This window comes from Nelumbo lutea, chromosome 1 (genome assembly GCF_056320005.1).
Source record: "Nelumbo lutea isolate HS-2025 chromosome 1, American lotus-T2T, whole genome shotgun sequence".
NCBI classification, from domain to species: domain Eukaryota; kingdom Viridiplantae; phylum Streptophyta; class Magnoliopsida; order Proteales; family Nelumbonaceae; genus Nelumbo; species Nelumbo lutea.
Genome location: NC_142684.1, coordinates 151367833 through 151390706, shown reverse-complemented (window position 1 = coordinate 151390706; position 22874 = coordinate 151367833). Strand labels below are relative to the sequence as shown.

The 22874-nt window shown below is 37.7% G+C and overlaps 1 protein-coding gene across 5 annotated transcripts in view; it reads left to right on the top strand.

Moving 5' to 3' along the window:
* The first annotated feature begins 13593 nt into the window (after positions 1 to 13593).
* Positions 13594 to 22874, top strand: part of LOC148878379 (phosphatidate cytidylyltransferase 1) — a 35741-nt gene continuing 26460 nt past the window's right edge. Inside the window, exons 1-6 of one of the 5 annotated variants that reach the window (XM_088953884.1) lie at positions 13594 to 13890; positions 15196 to 15256; positions 15960 to 16078; positions 19744 to 19997; positions 20175 to 20326; positions 20641 to 20782. In XM_088953884.1, coding sequence (XP_088810010.1) covers positions 16004 to 16078; positions 19744 to 19997; positions 20175 to 20326; positions 20641 to 20782 — 623 coding nt within the window. In that variant the 5' untranslated portion in view covers positions 13594 to 13890; positions 15196 to 15256; positions 15960 to 16003. Of the gene's footprint in view, positions 14728 to 15195; positions 15257 to 15959; positions 16079 to 19743; positions 19998 to 20174; positions 20327 to 20640; positions 20783 to 22874 lie in introns of all 5 variants that reach the window. The other 4 variants (XM_088953869.1, XM_088953893.1, XM_088953890.1 and 1 more) reach the window with 4 other exon arrangements.

Below are 22874 nucleotides of genomic sequence, written 5' to 3'. Positions count from 1 at the left end.
GCCCCGTTCACATTTTGGTAAGTTACTTACACGGGTAAATGCATTTACCCAAGTAATTGTTTCCTAGGAAAGATTTTACCCAGGTAAGTGCATTTACCCATATTCTTTTATCTCCCATGTAAATAAAGCAATGGCCATTTTATCCATAAAAGTTCATTATTACAAGGGGTATGTTTGTCCATTTCAAGTGTTGGCAACTTTCCCCTAAGGTGGGAAAGTTATTTACCCACGTAGGAGATGAGTATCACTTACCCGAGTAAGTGATACCTAGGAAAATAAACCTTCCCTGGTCCCCACATAAATTTGAAAAAAAAATATGGGATTTTTTGTGAATGGGAATCAAAATCCCATTGACTAACTTTCCCCCTCTCAAAATACAGAAAAAGAACATCCCCTTATAGAGAACGCTTTACACCAACCTCATAACATATTTCAATTGTGCATTTAGAACATCTTTCCATGAATAAAAATTTACAAGTATGGCGATGTTCTAAATGCACAACTGAAATATGATGTGAGGTTGGTGTGAGGCACACTCTGAGAAATAAATCCAAATTCATTCTTTTAGCCAAGCTGTGTAGAAAATGGCCCTACTAGTATTATATATGTAAGGGTGATTTTGTAAGATACCCTTATAGATTGCCATATTAATTAAAACGTAAGATTGGTCATGTGATCTCTTAAGATGATTTTTTTATTTCAAAAATACCCCATCTCATATCATGCAAAAACTTCAATGGGCATGATCTCGTCATTTATTTATTTTCGAGATAAAGAGAGAGAGAGAGAGAGAGAGAGAGAGAGAGGAAAATCCCTTCCATTATCTTCCACTTCCGAAAGCCCTATACCTTATGTAGATTGAATAAATGAATGATGGCATGTGATGACCTTCAAAACCCTGTCATGCCATCTCTCACAATGAGAAATTGATTATTTGATCATTTAAGAAACCCACCAGGACGTATTCCTTACAAAAATATCAGAATAACTAAATGCCTAATTTGAAAGAAATACAAATATAAATATATAGAGTGCAAAACCTTGCATTTTGTATATAATTTTACTGTATATACATGTATTTATACTATTTCCAAACAGAGACTAAGGGTATGGTGAGATAAGGGATTCAAGGAATGTCTGCTTTGAAGCTTTGTAGTCGAGATTATTGAATACAATCATGAGTTGCAGTGTGCAATAATATTTGAATTGGAGATGAGTTGTTTGTCTATTTCAATCTAATCCAAGATGGCCGCTTCAAGAAGAAGAGAATGCTTATTAGTTGTATATCATGTTGGAGGCTGGAGCACTCGAGAATAAAAATAAATAATATGGATGAGTGAGAGTTGCAACCACTGTGGTAGGTAGGAGTGGTTACGAGCTATTTGAGCTCGGCTCGTGAAAAGCTCGGATCAACTCCATTTTAACCGAGATTCGAGCCGAGCTCGAGCCTATAAAATAAACGAGCTGAGCTCGAGCCTAATAGAGCTCAATTCATGAGGCTCGAAAGCCGAGCTTGAATATATATAATATAATATAAATATTAGAATTCTTAATTATTATAGTTCTTAATTTATAAATATCAAATAAAAAATATTATATATATATATATAACTTCTTATTTTTATAAAACATTTTTTCTTAAATCGAGCTTGAGCTTACGTGTTTTTGACTTGAGCCGAGCTCGAACTCAAGATTCTTTCTCGAATTGAGCTCAAGCTCGAGCTCGAGCCTCATACTATTCGGCTCGGCTCGGCTCAGCTCGAATACACCCCTAGTGGTAGGGGAAGAACTAGGTCGATAATATTAATGAACTTCTTGTCATTAAACATTTGTTCAAAAAATGATATTAAATATTAGGTCCAAAACGTCATTAAAAAATGGAACTCTAAGCTCCAATTTTTTAATCTAAAATTTCCTCGTTTGTTTCAAAAGGGAGTTTTAATTATCAAACATCTAAAATCTCACAAATCTCCTTTTTGAACCACTAATAGAGTGGATTAGTACTTATTAATTGCAATGCCAAACATAGCCTTAATTAAACTATTAAAAGTCAATGTCAAATGCAGCCTTTATATTATTATAAGGAATATTTATAGTCTTGATTTTCTAATAACTTAAAATCAATGATTTCAAGTAATTTAGACCTTGAAAACAATGTGGTAAATGATGCTTACTATGGTTCAACTAATCTAGATGTACTAGATAAACATAAAAAACCATGCTATCAAAATGGCCTTAATCTTGACCATCCAAATAATGAACCACAATTTTCAATTCATCCCAACCATTCAAGGGCAAATCTATTAAAGTACTCTAAGTTTTAGAAAATTGACCTACTTTACTCTTATTGTTTAGAAATTGTTTTAAAGTATTTCTTAGTTTTTTTTTTGGGAAATTCCACTTTAGTGCTTTGAACTTTGGGGGTAGTGTCAAGTTAATACCTATACTTTTAAACATGTCACTATAGTACCTAAACTTTCAATAAATGTCAAATTGGTTCAAAACCATTAACCAACATTAAATAACATGTAAAAAGACAATCAACATTGATGAACCCCTGAAATTTGGAATGTTTGAATCTCTTGCCATTGAATGTGTTCACGCACAAAATGACAATCAATGTTAATATGTTTCATGCGTCATGGAACACCGAGTTGTTGGCAATATGAATGGTGGCTTTACTATCACAATGAAGATGCATAGGGCGGGAGAGTGTAATTTTGAGATCACCAAGGCCCCTTTTGATCCACAACAAATATGATGTTAGTGCGGCCATGGCTCGATATTCAGCTTCAATAGAAGATCAGGAGATAGTGTATTGTTTCTTGGTCTTCCAAGAGATGGGAGAAGGCCCTAACATGGTAATATGTCCAGTAGTCGATCGATGAGTGAGAGGACAGTTGTATCCACAAAGAATGAAGTCCTTTGTAGATGGTAATAACAATCCATGTGTTGGTGTGGTTTTGAGATAGCAAACCACACAAAGAGCTGCATCAATGCATTATTGGAATGGTTCATGCACGAATTGACTAAGAGAATGGACAACAAATCTTAACTCCAGTCGTGTAAATGTGAGATAAATGAGACGGTCCACTAATCTTTGTAACAGGTTGGATTGAATAGAGGTGGGCTAGAGTCATTAGTGAAATGATTCTTTTGTTCCATGGGTGCTAGACATGGTTTGCAATCCAACATGTTGGTCTTAGTCAAAATGTCCATTATGTACTTGTGTTGGTAGAGGAAGATTCCATCATTGGACTGAGAGATCTCAATACCTAGGAAGAACCGCAAGGGCCCAAGGTCCTTTGTTTTGAAACAATCATTAATATAGCCTTTGGCTGATTGTATGAGGTAAGGATCATCTCCGATGTGATCAAGTCATCAACATAAATGGGAATAGCAACATAAGAGTTCGGTTGATGAGAAGTGAATAGAGAATAATCAGCAATTGGTTGCTTAATACCAATGGCGATAAAGGCTTGAGTAAAATTTGCAAACCATTCTCGAGAGGCTTGCTTGAGGCCATATAGGGATTTGTATAGGTGGTAAACGTGATGATCACCATTAGAGAGAAACCCAAGAGGTGGGACCATATAAGCCTCTTCATTGAGATCACCATGTAAGAAGGCATTATTGACGTATAGTTGATGTAACTCCCAACAAACAACACATGGTGACCATTTTTGCAATAGGTGCAAAAGTGTCATGATAGTCCAATCCTTCAACCTACGTATAGCCTTTTACAGCAAGTTGGGCCTTGTATTGGTCAATTGATCCATCTACCTTTAATTTGATTTTGTAGACCCATTTGCATACAATGGGCTGCTTTCCAACGGGAAAGTCTACAAGTGTCCAAGTGCCATTTCGGTCAAGGGCATCTAATTCATCTATCATGGTAGTTTGACAGTGTGGGTTTTGCATGGCCTGATGATAAGAAGAAGGTTCAGATGGAACCAAGGTGGTGGTCAAGGCATGGTGGGAAGAAAGAAATGATGGAATGTTACAAACAAAATCTTGGAGATGAGATGGTAGTTGGCGATTGCAGATTGGTCTATCCAAAACTATTGGCCCATTAGGTTTTTCCAAAGGGACAGGAAGAGGATTAGATGTACTAGGTATGTGACTGTGTCCAGTGGTTGGAGTGGGTGAGCCTGTGATAGTGGTCTCATTTGAAGTGTTAAGAGGGGGGTTTGTTGCAGTGGGCCTAGAAGCATGACTAGGTGGTGTAGGGGATGGATAATCAATGATAATGTCAGGTTTTGCCATGGGAGTTATTGTTGAATCATCAATGGGACATTGAGATGAGAATGGAAATTCATCTTCATGAAATACCATGTCACGGGAGGTGAAATTTGTTGATTTTCTATGTCAAACATGTGCCTCTTCTAGTCATATGGATATCCAACAAAAGTGCAACGAGCAGCACGAACAAAAAAATTTATCATGTGGTGGTGTCTGATTCAGAGCATAACAAAGACAATCAAAAACCTGAAAGTGGTTGTGACTGGAGTGGGAGTAATATTGATACGCCCTGTGGTGCAACATCTCGTAAGGTGACTTCTTGGACAATAAAGGAGTGGGAGTAACATTGATCAGATACGTGGCTGTAAGAAGACATTCACCCCAAAAGGAAATTAGGAAGCAAGCTCGAAATCATAGAGCATGGGCGACTGGTAATGAACAATGTCGTGTTGAGTGAATAACTCTTGCAAAGGTGTGGATAGAAATTCAAGGCCATTATCCGATTGGACTTAACGAATAGTTAGTTGGTATTGCATCTCAACTATGAAACAAAACATAGTAAATAAGTGATAAACTTCAGATTTGCATTTCATGAGAAAGGTCTAAGTACATCTTGTATAATCGTCTAGCTACTATGGTAAGAAAAATAAAAATGAGCATCATTGTGAGAAGGTGTCTTATAACCTCCCCAAATATTACAGTGCACAAATTGAAAAGGCGAAGTGATACGAGTGTGGCTGATTGGAAAATGACTCCATGTTATGTAAGCTTTGCGAGGTGGCAAGAATCACAACAAATTTCCGAAACAGGAAGAGGAACTCCAGGAATGAGAAAAATATGAGCCTTGGAAGCATGGCCTAAACGTCGATGCCATAAGTTGTAGCTGAGTGAAGAATTAGTAGTAGCATTGTGAACAGATGCGGTAGGCAAAAAATGGAGGTAATAGAGGCCATCTTGAAGCTCACCCATTCCAATTATGGCCCTCGAGACAGGGTCCTGTATGAGACAGTGAGTGGGAAAAAAAGAACCTACCATTTCAACTATTTAGTCAATTTGCTAACAGATAACAGATTACAGGTAAAACCAGGATCAGGCAGGACATCATGGAGAGAAATAGTGGAAGTGAGGGCTACAGTGCCATGGTCTGAAACATTGGCAGTGGTGCCATTAGGTAAATGCACAGATTTATTCACAGGAAGAGGACTGTAATGGAGGAGTAAAAATTTTGTGGAAACGATGTGGTCGAAGGCACCACTATCAAGTATCCATTCTACTGACAGAATATGACTATTCTTACTAGAAAACACTTGATGCGATGGCATTGTTACTGTCAACCGACTCTTTGCTAAGAAGAGATATTAAATGATTTGCATTAGAAATCAACTGGTGATGGTCAGTTACAGGGGAGGTCTGACTAGAAGACGATGGCACTGTTACTGTAAATGAGGAAGCCTTGTCATTCTTATTAGACTTGGATTGTGAATGTTTGGTCCAACCAAGTGGATAGCCATGAATCTCAAAGCACTTATCCCTGGTGTCTCCAAGACGTTTGCAATGATCATAAAATGGCTGGTTGTGACCTAGATGTCGTGTTGTAGTGTTAGTTCGGGAAGAAATATTGAGGGCTGCATCAGGATTGGGCGGAGCTCTCAAAGTGATTGCAATTTGATGGTGCTCTTTTTAAAGAACTAAATCATAGATCTTGTTGAGACTTGGAAGATGATCGGTTCCAATAATGCTAGAATGGATCATGTTGAAAGAATCTCCTAGTCCCTTGAGGAATTGGTGGATTTTTTCTTTCTCTCGTTTAGCCAAAAAGTGTTTCATCGCACTGCCATGATTGCAGTCAGGTAAATCGGTGACAGAGGCAAGTTCATCCCAAAGGCTTTTTAGTTGTGTGAAATACACTACTACATATCGGTTTCCTTGTTGAAGTAGGGCGAGATCACACTTAATTTGGTGTATACATGGAATATCGCCTTTTCCAAACCTTTCTTGGAGCTCATGCCAAATCTCGGAGGTGAATTCAGTGAAGAATTATTGTGATGAATCTTCTTTGCTAGTGAATTAAAAATCCAAACAACCACCATTGAATTACATTTGATCCATATGCTTTCTTCTGGTGAGGTGCTAATGGAGGCCCATCCCAAGGCCCACATCACCTTAGGGGCAGCAGCTCATAGGATAAGGATAAGGGCAAGAGATATTCAAGAAAAGAATTCAAGATCCATCAAGAATTCAATAATTCAAGATAATCCAAGATTTCCAAGATTCATGGGAAAGGTCCAGGAAGATCGGACGGTGAAGATCAAGCCAAAGAGTTCGATCCTATCAAAAACAAGATTAAGAGGAATTTGATCCTAGCAGATTAGATGTTTGATAATGTTTGATATTTATCTCAGTTGTTCTTTCCTAGTTCTTCTATAATTGCTAGATGTACTATAAATATTGTTTTTTCCAAGCTAATAGACACTTCAGATTTACTCTTCAATTTTCGCCACCTTTTCTCTCTCCTCTAGAGATTTTCTTTCTTGCTTTGCTAGAAGCTTGTGTTCGCCCGGTTTATTGCTTCTACGCAACGTTAGGTGGTATCAAAGCGGGAGTTTGCCCAATCAGATGGCCAACCAAAACGGTAGCAGTCGCAACCCACCCTGTGACGGAGATCAGGGGTTACAAGCTATTTGGAGAGAAATCAAAGAGCAGTGCACGACCACACATAAGATCGAACAACAGTTGACAGAGATGGCTGAACAACTGCGGACCTTGTTACGGGAGGTTGCTCCACAGAACCGGAAAAATCCACATCCAATCGAAGGAGACGACCACGACAGACCACTAGTCAACACTGCATCCCGACATCCAGTTTTCGATGTTGAAAGTGACGATGAGTTAGAGTTCGATGTTGCTCCAGTTATTCCTGGCAACGGAAGAAACGGTAGGACTTGGCGCAACCTAGGTAATTTCAATCCTCGCTAGAATAATGATGAATTTAAACTCAAAGTAGACATTCCTACTTTTAGTGGGGATCTTGGTATAGAGGGACTTCTAGATTGGATCACAGAAGTCGATCATTTCTTCGAGTACATGGAGATACCAGAAGAACGAATGGTAAAATTGGTAGCTTTTCCGGTTAAAGGGAAGCACATCAGTTTGGTGGGAACGCATGAGAGAGACCCAGATCAGAGAAGGAAGGGGTCTTGTTTGAACCTGGAGGTGCATGAAACATCTTATAAGAGGTAGATTTTTACCCCTAGATTATGAATAGTATATATTTGAATCATATCAACGGTGTGCGCAGGGTTCCCGGAGTGTTAATGAATATACATATGAATTTTTAAGATTAGCTGAAAGAAATCAATTATCTGAAAGTGATAACCAGCAGGCAGTCCATTATCTGAGCGGTTTGAGGCTGGTTATCAAATATAAAATTGGCGTCCAAATGGTTCTTAATGTGCAGGAAGCAAGGAACCTAGCTTTGAAAGCTGAATTAATGTTTCAGGAAAAGACTCGTAGTAATAATTATCGCCGGTACAGCGGGAGCGACAATAGACCGGAAACTATCGACAGAAACAAATCAACCCCGGTAGTACAACCTTCTCACCCGACAAGTACAACTAATGCTGGTAAGGCCATCACGGGAGGAACTACTCGAAGTAACCCTTCCAACCCTCCTAAACCCAGTAATCCCTATGCAAAACCCGCTCCTTTTAAATGATTTAAATGTAATGAGGTTGGGCATAGATCCAGTGACTGTCCCAGAAGGAATGCAGTTAATATGATAGAAAGGGAGGAGGAAGAAAATATTGAAGAAGAAGTATATTGTGAACCTGATGGGGAAGATGAAAAAGGTCCATACAAACATGAAGAATATACATGTGTTGTGAGAAAATTAATATTGTCCCAAAGAAATAAGGATACCTCTCAAAGGCACAGATTGCTCAGTACTAGATGTACTGTCAAGGGTAAATTATTTGATTTAATTATTGATAGTGGCAGTCAAGAAAATATTATTTGTAGGGATGTCATACAAAAATTACAACTACTTCCTGAAAAACATCCAAGCCCATACACAATTGGGTGGATCAAGGAATGAGGTGGCGTATGAGTGGAGGAACGCTGCAATGTACCATTTTTTATTGGTAAGTATAATGATAAAGTATATTGTGATATTGTAGATATGGATGCTTGCCATATTTTGTTAGGCAGGCCTTGGCAATTTGATAAGATGCAAGACACATGGGTAGGAAGAATACCTACCAACTTGAAAAAGAGGGCATACGCTACACCTTGTTACCCATGGCTGAAAAGAGTATTCCTAAGGCCCCAAAAGCAAATGAGAAAATTTTTCTTATTATTACCCATCATCATGATGAATTTATAAAAGAATGTAAGGATACCCATGAGGTACATTTGTTAGTAGTAAATGGAGAAAATATGAATGGGACATTAGAGGAAAATAAAATTCAAATGGAAGTACAGGAACTACTTGATGAATTCCATGATGTAGCTTCAAATGAATTACCAAATGAATTCCCTCCCATGAGAGATGTACAACATCATATTGAATTTGTTCTAGGTGCTAGTCTACTTAACCTCCCACATTACAGGATGAGTCCTAAGGAGAATGAAATTTTACGGGAAAATGTAGAAGAATTATTGAAAAAGGGATACATTCAAGTCAGTATGAGTCATTGTGTAGTACCAACTTTGCTAACACCCAAGAAGGATGGCAGTTGGAGAATGTGTGTCAATAGCAGGACTATCAACAAAATTACTATTGGATACAAATTTTCCATTCCTAGGCTGGATGACATGCTAGATCAGCTTAATGGAGTTATGGTTTTCTCTAAAATCGATCTCAGGAGTGGATATCATTAGATCAGAATCCGCCCCAGAGATGAATGGATGACAACCTTCAAGACTAGAGATGGCCTGTTCGAATGGTTAGTCATGCCCTTTGGACTAACCAACGACCCAGCACATTCATGAGGCTGATGAACCAGATACAGTATCCCTTTACTAGTAAATTTGTTATTGTATATTTTGATGATATTTTAATTTACAACAAATCTATCATTGAGCATATGGGACATATTAGGGAGGTCCTAAAAACATTAAGGAAAAATAAATTATATGCTAATTTGAATAAATGCACTTTCTTGAGTGATAATTTATTATTCCTGGGATTCATTGTGAGCAAGAAAGGAATTAAAGTAAATGAAGAAAAGGTGAAAGCCATTAGGGAGTGGCCAACCCCATCAAATGTCATAGATGTGAGACGCTTCCATGGGTTAGCAACTTTGTATAGGCGATTTATTAAACATTTTAGTAGTATTGTAGCCCCCATCACTGAATGTTTGAAAAAGGGAAAATTTCAATGGGGAGAAGAGCAACAACAAAGTTTTACTCTCATAAAAGAGAAGTTATGTACTGCTCCTGTTCTTGCTTTACCAAATTTTGATAAATTGTTTGAAGTTGAATGTGATGCCAGTGGAGTTGGTATAGGGGTTGTCTTGTCCCAAGAAAAGAGACCCATTGCTTTCTTCAGTGAAAAATTATGTGAAGCCAGGAGAAAATGGCCTACTTAGGACAAAGAGTTCAATGATGTGGTAAGAGCCTTGAAAACATGGGAACACTATTTAATTGCAAAGGAATTTATTCTTTACATTGACCACCAGGCCCTAAAATATCTCAGTGGGCAAAAACAATTAAGGAGTGATTTGCATGCTAGATAGTCTGCTTTCCTTGACAAGTTCCTATACAAAATTGTGTACAAGGCTTGACAACAAAATAAAGTGGTCGATGCCCTTAGCAGACGTGTAGCCCTCATCAAGACCCTCAGTATTGAGATTGTGGGTTTTGAGTGCCTAAAAGACCTATATGCCCAGGATGAGGACTTCCAACAAGTGTGGGAGAAATGTGTGAATCGACAGCCAGCAGATGATTTCTACATTTATGATGGGTTCCTTATGAAAGGGGAACAATTGTGCATCCCTTGCACCTCCCTCCACGAAAAGATCATTAGGGATTTGCATGGGGGTGGATTAGCAAGACACCTGGGAAGGGATAAGACAATTGAAGCAATTAAGGGGCATTATTACTGGCCGAAATTAAGAAGGAATGTGTCCACCATTGTGAGTAGATGTTATATTTGTGAGACAGCTAAGGGACAAACCCAAAATACTGGTCTCTACATGCCTCTACCCGTTCCTATTACTATTTGGGAAGACTTGTCCATGGATTTTGTGCTAGACTTGCCAAAAACCCAAAGAAATATGGACTCCATCTTCGTGGTGGTTGTTAGGTTCTCTAACATGGCTCACTTCCTCCCATGCAAGAAAACAACAGATGCATCGGCGACAATCAAATTATTTTTCAGGGAGATCGCCCGTTTACATGGGGTACCCAAGACTACTACATCAGATCGAGACACAAGGTTCTTAAGTCACTTCTGGATGACCCTATGGAGGTTATTTGACTCATCACTAAATTTTAGCAGTACAACACATCCGCAGACGGACAGACAAACAGAGGTGGTGAATCGGACCCTTGGTAATTTAATTCGCAGTATCTGTCGGGAGAGACCAAAGGAGTGGGATTTCGCCATAGCACATGCCGAGTTCGCATATAATAATGTAGTCCACAGCTCTACCGGTAGATCTCCGTTCTCCATTGTCTACATGAAGGTCCAAATCATGCACTGAACTTAGTGAAGCTACCCAGAGTACCCGATGTCAGTACCTCCGCATAACAAATGGTGGACTAGATCCAATCCGTCCAAGAAGCCGTGAAACAGAAGCTAGAACAAACCAACGCCAAGTACAAGTTGGCAGCAGACAAGCATTGTCAACACCAAGTATTTGACGTCGGTGACGAAGTTATGGTATTCTTGAGGAAGGAAAGGATTCCAGTGGGAAGATACAACAAATTGCAACCTCGAAAGTATGGCCCATACAAGATCGTGAAGAAAATCAACAACAATGCATATGTCGTGGACCTACTAGATCGTATGGGTATCTCCAAGACCTTCAATGTTGCTGACATTTATCACTACTTGCCAGAGATGACACTTGCATATCCTAATCATGACTCGGGGTCGAGTTCTTTCCAAGTGGGGAAGAATGATGGAGGCCCATCCCAAGGCCCACATCACCTTAGGGGCGGCAACTCATAGGATAAGGATAAGAGCAAGAGATAATTCAAGAAAAGAATTCAAGATCCATCAAGAATTCAAGATAATCCAAGATTTCCAACATTCATGGGAAAGGTCCAGGAAGATCGGACGGTGAAGATCAAGCCAAAGAGTTCGATCCTATCAAGAACAAGATTAAGAGGAATTCGATCCTAGCAGATTAGATGTTTGATAATGTATGGTATTTATCTCAGTTGTTCTTTCCTAGTTCTTTTATAATTGCCAGATGTACTATAAATATTGCTTTTTCCAAGCTAATAGACACTTCAGATTTATTTTTCAATTTTCGCCACATTTTCTCTCTCCTCTAGAGATTTTCTTTCTTATTTTGCTAGAAACTTGTGTTCGCCCGGTGCTTGATAGCCAGCCCGGTTTATTGCTTCCACGCTGCGTCAGGTGCTTTGTGGTCTTGGCAAGAAACCATCAATAAATTGGTATTTGTTTTTAGGTCGCAGGGCATTCTTCATCGCGTGTTGCCAAGTGATGAAGTTATCACCGGTGATAAGGACGAAGGTTAAATGGCGAATTTGTTGGATGAATCCATAGTGGAGTTTGCATGCATTTAACTGGAAATATATTCTTATGGCATTGATACATTGTAGAACAGAGCAGCTGTTTGAATAGAAAAATAAAAAAAAAGATACCACATAATAAAGAAGAAAGAGACAGGTCAGAGTTGGTGATGATCTGATACCATGTACATTCAAGAATGGGAAAAACTGATAAATTATTCTATTCTCTAGTATTTATAGATTTACAAGTGGACAACCGCCTTGGCCAAATGGGGCCACGTGGCCTAAGTTGTTACAACAGATTCTGTTTTGTTTAACAGGTAACATACCTCCGTTAGCAAAGATAATTAAATCTATATCAGGCTGAACTCTTACCGTGAGCTTTTGCTGGCTCAACTGGATTTGAATGGTGGTGTGCTTTAGCTGTCAATGTTCTATTCATCCTTACAGTGTTTATCTTATTTGTATGATTAGAGGTTTCATGACACTTCTTCAAGCGTAAATTTTCTATTTTGAAAAAGAATGCATCAATGTTAGTCTTTAACAATAGAAAAATTTAGGGTCAAAAGATTCAGGTCAAACGATGAGGGATAGTGGAGAATGGAGGCCAGTCAAAAAATTCTACATTGCACCTATAAGAATAATTGTTTATCCCAAATCCAATCCAAAAAAAAGATTGATTTAAAGTTTTTTCTTAGGCTATGTTTGATTTGAAAGAAAAAATAGGAAAAGGAAATGAAAGAAAAGGAAAACTTTACAAATCTTGTATTGTTTTTTATTTTTATTTTCCTTCGTTTTCTGTTTTTTCCTTATATAATGCTCCATTCGGAAGGAATATAAATATTACAAATATGTAGAATACAAAATTTTATATTTGTATTTGTACTCCTCGTAACCTCAGTCTAAAAAGCAAGAGTTACAAAATAAGAACCTTATTTGTCATTGGGTTAGGTTAAGATTGAACCATGTTGGTTCAATCCACCCTACGAAAATATGAGCCCCAGCTTTAATTGGGTTTTCAACAAATCTACGAATTGGGTCAGGAATCAGGGTTGAGATCAAAGCATTAATGTGACTCTTCCCCAATCCAGTACCATATTCTTAAATTAAAAAAAGTTTGTGGGTCCTTGGCCAAGGACCCCACCCAATAACTTGGCCTCACCCCTGAATCTGAGATTGCTTATTGTCCGGAAAAAAAAACAAGATGGGCTGTTTTAAAGCCTCATGATACGTTATCCCACTTACTTATACTTAAAAGAATATTCACCCCACACACGCATGCTAACGTGTCATGCACATGCACATGAAAGCTTCAAACCGGCCTGAGCTGTTTTTTCCAAACAGCCACGCATTTCCCTTGTACCAATCAGCTTCACGTTTTCTAAACCAAAAAAATAAAAAATAAAAAATTTCTTAAATCCAAACTCTAATGATGCTTTGCTGGATAAGCACGCAATAAAAGACATCCGGAGAATCTTGGGATGCTCCACGTGGTAGCTTGGCTTCCCCGGAACCAATCGCGTCGACATCATAAATGGACAATTGCTGTCGTTTTGTTTTTGAGAAGTGGGCCTGGCTAGCTGACTGATCCACCCAACCCAAGCTTATCACTGGTCTTTATGGAACCGGTTCATTGGAGAACTGGTTCTCCTCTGTCTTTAGAGCGATTAACATTTCTCCTCTGTCTTTAGAGCGATTAACATTTAATTAACAAAAACCCCCAAAACAAATGGAAAAAACAATTTTATCAGAGAGAGAGAGAGAGAGAGAGAGAGAGAGAACACAAAACCCATCTCCACAGATATTGGACGTTGGTAGATTTCTGGTGGAGATCGTCTGCACAGTACTAGTACCCATTGTAAGCGCCAATGCGCTGACTAAGAGATTCACCTGGACTGATTTCTCACAATAGAAAACGTGGAGAGAGTGGCAGAAGAAGGAGGGGTAGGTTTTCCTTTCATTTTTGTTTCTGAACAGTGCGACGGTGGCTTTGAAATCAAGCTCAAAACTTCGAGAATAATTTGATGATTTTAGCTCTGTATCGTGATTACGGCTTCTCCTACAAGAAAAGAGTCGTCGTGATTTCTGAGAGAATAGAATGCCAAAAAAAAAAAAAAAACATTGATTCAACTGCAACGATTCCATGGCGAACCCCCTTTCCTCCTCTCTGTCTTTTTTTTTACACTGTTTATTTTTTTACAATTATTTCCTTTTATTTATTGGTTTACAAAAGAAAAAAAAAGCAGGTAAATCAGTGCCAGTGGTATGGAGCTGGCAGTTGGGCTAGCGTTGCTCCTTTGTTTTTATCTGGAACCCTTGATCAACACGTTGACAGTGATGGGGTTGCCCACATTGCAATGGTCTAGATTTTCCAAATACGCCCTCAAGAGTCCAGAATCCAGATGGGGCAGGGCAGTTGCGTCGAGCACTTCGTCTGGGCGGAAGCACAGTATCTCTCCTCTGCCGAGAATACCAACTTGGGGATATCTCGCTTAGGAGTAACGAGCAGAAAACCAACAGAATAACTCTTTCCCAATAGACCCGTGATAACAAGGCCCTCGCTTTATTCCTTATACTTTCGGACCTTCCTTCATCTTTGCTTCGTAGGGTTCCAGTTCGTCAAGTCTCACACCATATAAACTTCCAGTGAAATTCAAACAGGTTTCATACTTCCCTCTGCCTGTACGATGATCCCTCCCTTTCTTTCTATTTCGTCTTATCTAGTTTCGATTGCTGCTTCAGTCTTCACCCAACGGGGTTCTCTCTAGTCCAGATTTGTCAGTAAGATTTACTTGCGTTGTCAATTTTTTTTTCCTTGTTTTCAAATAAACTACTATTGAATTGTTGTAGAGTTGATGCTTTGGAAATGTGATTCATTTTGGAATTTCTTTGGTAGAAATCCTATTCATGTTCTGTTGATTTGAGTTTGCGCCTACTTGCGTTCTTGGATTCATTGTTATTTTATATTTGACGTACTTACAATTGTATTTGGAATTGCTAGGTTTTGGTTTTATGATGATATCTATACTCCAGATTGAAATTTGGGTTAAATAAACTATTTTTGAATGATGAAAGTTGGGATGACGATTGAGTTTAATTGATTTCAGTTTTTGAATGGAGAAACGAAATGGATTCTATGGGCTTAAAAACGATTTAACTTTACTATGTAACTCAGTTTATTGCAAGCAGTCTATCGACTGAGAAAAATAACCATACTTACTTTATGCTCATCTTCTCTTAATGCAATAGGTCTCTTTTTGATATTTGCTTTGGGTGATGCCTGGTGATCCTGTTGAGCTTGGTGTCCCGGGTATGTAGCTATTGCATAAATTCTTTATTGTGCCACTCTAGTTGCTTTACTTATCAATACCAATATACCATTACCATCATTAACCTTTTGCTGAATATCATTTTTTTTTTTGGTAAGAGGCTTGCAAATTTTATTTCTAGGTAACTTTTTTTTTTCCTAAGAGAGGCAAAGTATTGTATTTTATTGCTCTATTTTGAGGGAACTTTTGATCCATTATAAACAAGGAATTTTGTCAGAAACTTTGCAGAAAATTTCAGAATGGTGTAAAAATTTTATGTTTAGTAGAAGAATTATGGGGAATAAAATCTCACAGTAGAGTTATATAAAATGCTAATATATAATATAGATATGGTTAATACTAACAAGCTAATATACTAGAGAAACAACAAACAAAATTAGAATGACAAGATTAAGGATAATTTGATCATTGTATACATTGACATGTAAGTTCTTGATTTTTGTATATCTTTTTTGTCATATTTCTCATAATATGAACTCATGGGATAATTTGGCAGAAGTATTGCCAGAATTTCCTTAATATTATGTATTTAATGGTTATTCCATTGGTAAGTTATTTTAGAAAATGGGAAATTCTACAAGGAGTGTTGGAAAATTTTAGGGATATTTTAAACCATGTTATAGTAACATTCTCATGCTTCTTTTTCCCTTTTTTGAATAATACACCAACACTTTGATTTCTCAGGTTTTTTTTCTTCTGCATATTTGGAATCATAATAAGTGGTAGTCATGCAAAAGGATCTTAGTAGCAGTGCCCCACAAACGCCTACTGGACGGGTTCGACACCGTAGACGCTCAAATGAGGTTGGTGATTTCCAAGGACTGTTATCTGGATCTGATTTTCAGAATCATATAATTTTTTCTTTCTATTAGTTCATTTATTTAGATCATAATTTAACTATGCACGTTCAATGTACAAAGTGTAAAGGATAGCTGAAGCAACAGGGTCTGTTGTCACCTGCAGTACAAAGTTTAAGGAAGCACATAATTCACTGAAACATTCAAACATGACATATTTAAAACACAAGTTCAGCACTTTAAAAAAAATTAAGAAACCACAAATGAAATCTAAAATCAGTATAGTACTCCTTAGGTTCTTAGAAGGTTGAGATTGAAGGAGAGTCTCTTGTCATTCTTTTGGTGTTTAGTGGTTTTTTATAGTGCATGGTCTTTGTGTGACCACACCAAAGGGTTAGGGCCTTAGCATCTAGAAGGAATAGATTGTTCCGATGAAATTCCAAAGTAGGCTAATTATTTGACTGATACTGTTTCCAAGAGTAAGTTATGAGGAATAACATGGATTGGTGTTCAATGATTCTTTATTGTTTTATCCTTTGTCTTTTGCCTCTAAGTACCTTATTGTGGCTCAGTCCTTTTCTTTTTTGTAGATTTGCTCCAGTTTTCTTTTTATGATCCCATTTCCCCAAATAGAGTTGTATTATAGTTGTTGAAAAGAAAACCTAAGGTAAATGAAGAATGGTAACTAAAATGGCTTATTAGCACAGTTAGTCTATTAAATGAATGAGCATCTGAGGAGCCTTTTCTGTTTGTTTTGTTAGCACCTGCTGCTGCCTCACTAAAAGAGAATTAGAGGGGAAATGGGCAATGGTGGAGCAATAGTGCAACTTACTTTGGTGCTTGCTGCCATCCTCAAAAAGGAAAAAAAGGATAAGCAGAAGAGAATATAAGGAAGATGAGGAATAAAAAGCTAAAGAAGATTGATCCAAATAAATGAAAAACTGAAGAAGAACGAGAGCTAAAAAACATATTGCACTAGTTTTTTTCCCTCTCTTTCCAATAATTCCTCTGGAGCTTAGGAAAAGAATAATTTGGATGTGCATATACACATTAAAGTGTATATGAACTAATCTGGCATCTTAAAAATATAGAACAGGCTTAATGAGCTAGTTTACTGTAAAACAGGAATATGCTAGTATTCTTTCCCCTCTCCCAACACTTATTGTGAAACTCCAAAAAATATTTTGCAGGCACATATAGGTAACTAAGCATAGTTTGATACCTGGTCTGACATTATGCAAATATATATATATATATATATATATATATATATATATATTTTTTATCAGTAACAAGAAACTTTATTAATGACATTAAACTATGTGACACTTAAGGTACAAAAGGGGAGGTAAAATTTCTTAACTCCCCACCAACAGAATACATTTGAAGAAAGTCAAAAGTTAGTCCAAAAGATAGATTCCCTATTCATCCCTTGCTTGGCTAACCCATCAGCAGATGAATTAGCAGTCCTCTTTACCCAGCTGTAATGCAACACAATATTCCTACTCAGTCATTTGATTTTTTTTCTTCTCATTGTTATAACTCCACAAACCGCTGTCTTCTTCCTTTAGCCACCTAATCACCACCTCCGAGTCACCTTCAAGGACCAAACATCTGATGTTCAACTCCCTTGCTCTTTGGATACTTTCCTGGGCTGCAAGAATCTCAGCCCTAAGAGAGTCTCCTTCTCCAATTGGGCCTGAGAACATTGCAATGATAGCCCCATCCTCATTCTTGAACACTCTCCCAATCCCAGAAGGCCCTGTGTTCCTTAAGCAGCTACCATCAAAATTCAGTTTTATGAACCCAGAGGGAGGAGGGGACCAAGAAGGACTACAAGTCCTCTTACATAGGGCAGAGGAAGCTATCTCTTTCCAATTTCTTACCAAATCAGCCACAGAATAGTCTGAGAACAGCTACATCAAAATTTATTAAAATTATGCTGAAAGAATGACAAAACAAGCACATCATAAAATATATCCACTTTTGTACAAAACAAAGACATCAAACTTAGGTTTACATGTTGCATTTTAGTACAGAAGTGCATCAAGGTGTAAAAAGTGTACACTTCACTTGACAGGAGCACAGGTCATGCTGAATTAGCAACATATCAGACAAACTAGAACTATTGAGTAGAATGGGTTGTTTAATCTCTTGACTGTCCCAAGAGAAATAAATATCTCTTATTAGTGATTATGAAATTACATCAGCACCTTTCTGAGTACAGCACATAAAGAATTAAAATAACTATAATACTATACATTCACTGTACATCAATAAGATACACTGTAATACTTAATCTTCTGTTTTTGTACTAACTGCGTTGCACCTCAATCTTGGTGAAGTGCTATAAGTGTGTTTTGATTCACTATAACTATAATACTATACATTTACTGTACATTAATAAGGTACACTGTAATACTTTTTTTTTGATAATTGAAAGAAATTTATTAATCAGCAATGGTAAATAGTACAATGTCCCCAAGGAGAGGCACGAGATGCAACCTCTCCAAGCTAGTTAAGTACAACTTTCCAATATACTAGAACAAGTTACAATGTAGCACAAAAAGGATCCTCCCTGGAAACCCCCTGTTTGGCCAAAGAATCAGCCATAGTATTGGCTGACCTGCTTACCCATTTTACTTCAACTCTCGTATTACTGATTAGCCACTTTACTTTTTTGATGAGGTTTTTGTAGCCCCAAATGGTAGCATCCGGGTTTAGAAGCCACCTTGTTACCACCTGAGAGTCCCCTTCAACTAGGAGATATTCCACCCCAAGCTGGGTAGCGATCTGAATTCCTTGTACAGCAGCTAGTATTTCTGCCCTTGTAGAGTCCCCCACTCCCACTGGTCCTGAGAATAAGGAGATGATGTTGCTATCCTTATTCCTCAAGGCACCCCCTATACCTAAAGGCCCAGTGTTACTTTGGCTGCTCCCATCAAAATTTAACTTGATGACACCTTCTGGAGGTGGATCCCATTCTAAACTTCATCCAAGCTTCTTTACTTCTCTAAGAAGACTCTTGCATTCCTTTCCTCCCAGAGAGTCCATAAGGTGGCTGCCCTGATACATTTCCACGTGAACTTGCCTCTTCTAGTGTGCCATACAAAAATAGATGGGTTAAATAACAAACTCACATCAGATGGCGGAGACCACCTACCTCCAAATAAACTATGGCTCAACTCCATAAGGCTGTAGCAAAGGAGCAGGATATCAGCAAATGGAAAAAGTCCTCATTCTGGGCCTTACACAAGGAACACCAGTTGGGGGAAAGACAAAGAAAGGGTCTCTTTTTCTGCAAGTTTTCCAAAGTATTGATTTTCCCATAGTAGACTTTTCAGCAGAATACAACAATTTTCCAAAGGGTCTCTTTGTCTGCTTTTGTAATAAAATGGTAAAATAAATTTTCCTTTGCCATTTGCAAGAGGCTCTTGGACAGAAGTTTTAAGAAATGAAGAATAAACATGGTATAGTTTAGTATGAAGTCACATCTATAAGTAGGACTGTAGGAAACCATGCCTTTTTCTTTGTAGAAAAACCCTTACATGGACCCTCTGGTGTGTGTGTTGGGGGGGGGGATAAAAGATCTAGTCGATATGCTGCTTCTTGAAATTATAAAGGTTCGCTCTGAAAGATCTGGGAGCTTAATAGTTGTTCTTTAATGCCAGGTTCCTCCTGAGGCAACCAAGCCAAATGGAAGTCATTTACTCATTGATGACCGAAACAAATACAAGTCCATGTTGATTCGTGCATATTCATCTGTTTGGATGATTGGGGGATTTGCATTTATTATCTATATGGGTCATCTCTATATCTGGGCCATGGTTGTGGTTATCCAAATTTTTATGGCAAGGGAGTTGTTCAACCTACTCAGACGAGCTCATGAAGATAGGCATCTCCCAGGATTCAGGCTTTTAAACTGGTAAGGAGTTGTCTTTTTTGGCATCATGTAGTCTGCCATTCCTTAATGTTCTATTGAAAGCCTTAGACGGTGCTTCACTACTGAAACCAAAATCTTTTGTTTGATAATACCATTTTGATATATTTAACTTCCATCTATTACATTCTTCTTCTATTCATAATTCATATTTGTCCTCAGGCATTTTTTCTTCACAGCAGTGCTGTTTGTTTATGGCCGCATACTCAGCCAGCAGCTTGTCAACACTGTAACTTCAGATAAATTTTTGTATCAGCTTGTCAGTGGCCTTATCAAATATCAGATGGTTATTTGTTATTTCTTATACATTGCAGGTTTGTTACATTTTTTACTATGATATACTCATATATAAGCACCGGAATCTAGATTGTATGCATTCCTTCTCATTTCGTTGCACTTCAGATTTGGAAAAAAAAATCATTGTAGCATCACGTTTATTGTTCTGATCATGTTTTTATGACCCTTTAGGAACCAGAACTTATTTTTGTTTGTGTTTTAATCTTTCTTCTGTTTGTGTTATTCTATGCTGTTCTTTTGCAATTTAGATGATAATAGCACCCCCGCATTTACATTTCATTAGCACTATATGTTCACTAAAGTTATGGTTGTTTATCTATGTTGAGTTCAGGTTTTATGTGGTTTATTCTTACTTTAAAGAAGAAGATGTACAAGTATCAATTTGGGCAGTATGCATGGACACATATGATTCTAATTGTGGTGTTTACACAGTCTTCCTTCACTGTAGCAAATATTTTTGAAGGCATTTTCTGGTAAGATGACTTCAATGATGGTATCTTGTGATAATTATAAGAAATATTTTACTTGGTGATGTTTGTGAAAATTTTCTCAAGAACCTTCCAAATTTCAAATTTCATATTAATAAACGCCATTTTTATGAGTAGTCATTGTAGCATCACTTGTTTGTGTAGCCATGTTGATATGGTATAATATATTGCTATTAAACAACTAAACAGAACAATATACAGCTTAATACGAATTGTTTATAATTCCTGTCAGATCATGAATTGCAATAGAATTTATATGATTGTCGGTATAATATAATGCAATGTACTCATATAGGTTATTTTATATATTAATATTACACAATATTACATCCCTATAGTGCATCACTATCACATATTTCACAGCAATGAGAAATAATGATGCATTATATGATTTACAAATGAGTAACCTGTACATTTTTGTCCTGCTGTTAGTTCTTGTCATTCCATGAATTACAATAGGGTTCATATTAAACTCTATATTGTGCTTTTTTGTGTTTGAGAAATTGAATTTGAGCCCTATGTGCATGTAGTGAAAATAAAATGTGAAAACTTTGAAGGAGCATATAAGAATTTTTCTCTATGCCGAGGAATTTAACCATGGTTTTTTCTGTTATGATTGATAATTTTTTATAGAAGAGAGACCTTCATGTGGTATTCATTGATATGGAAGCATATGATAAGAGTCCCTAGGGAGATAATATGGTGGCTTTAGGAAACAAAGGAGTGCCAAATAGGTACTTGGGCATAATTAAGGACATGAATGTTGGACATAGTTAAGGGCCTGTTTGGTTCATGGGAATAGGGGTTTGGAAATTCCAGTGGCTTGGTTGGGCGGAATTGGAATACCATTCCCATTCCTGGTGGAATGGCATTCCCCCATTTTAGGGAATGGCCATTCCCTCCCCCTTCCTTGGGAATGAAATCCCATTCCAGCTGATTCCAATTTCCATTCCTGTTCCTGTCTGAACCAAACAGACCATGGGAATAGACCATTCTGATTCTGACTATGAACCAAATGGATCCTTAGTGTTGATTGATGAAACTAAAAAAAAAGGATCAAATGCAAAAAATTATGACCAAGAAGAGATGCTCTAGAATCAAAAGGTTTTTAAATAAGTACAACAAAATCAGAATACGCTATGAAAATTTAGCAATAACAGGATGAGAATTAGGGTACAATCAGGATTATAGTGATGGTATGGGGGGTCCTACAACTTTCAAATTGGTAGTGGAGTTAATTTGGGTGATTAATGATGAAGAATAGAGATGAAAAAGCAAGGAGACAGCTTGCTATCCATGAATGAATGAGAATGACATTAGATTCCACAAATGATGCACTGTTATTCCAACTAGGAAGCTGCCTAGAATTGATTCCTAATCAGTGTTGACTTAGACCAACTTAGACAGTTGAACTGGTGACCCAGTGAGCTTTTATGGGTCCTGGTTATTTGACGGTTCGTTTGGGCTGAACAATCTGACCCGCTGGTTAACTGATTTTTTGGAAAGGTGAAAAATGATTTTTTTTTATCAGTGAATTGTAAGATTTATTAATTCATAGCCAAAGATAGTACATTTTAGGGAGAGGCACGAGATGCTACCTCCCCTGGAGGGGAGATGGAGGAAACCATCAACCCTTTAGTTAATAAACATAACAAAGGACAAAGAAAATCCTAATATAAGAAGACCTGAGTAGCCCCTTGTTTAGCAAGATAATCAGCCAAGGCATTAGCCAATCTACCCAACCACTGAAATCTAATTGTTGTGTCCCTCAATAGCCATTTGACCTTTTTTAAGATATCCTTAAACTCCCAAGTGACAGTACCCGGGTCAGCCAACCATCCTACTACCACCTTGGAATCTCCTTCAATTATTAAGTTCTGCACTCCAAGTTGATAAGCAATCTGTATCCCCTGTGCCGCAGCTAGGAGTTCAGCCCTCACAGAGTCTCCTATTCCCACCAGTCCCGGAAAAAGGACAATGATGTTGCTGTTTTCATTTCTTAGTACACCACCAATCCCAAACGGTCCTGCATTACCCTGAATACTTTTGTCAATTCAGCTTAACAAAACCCTCCATC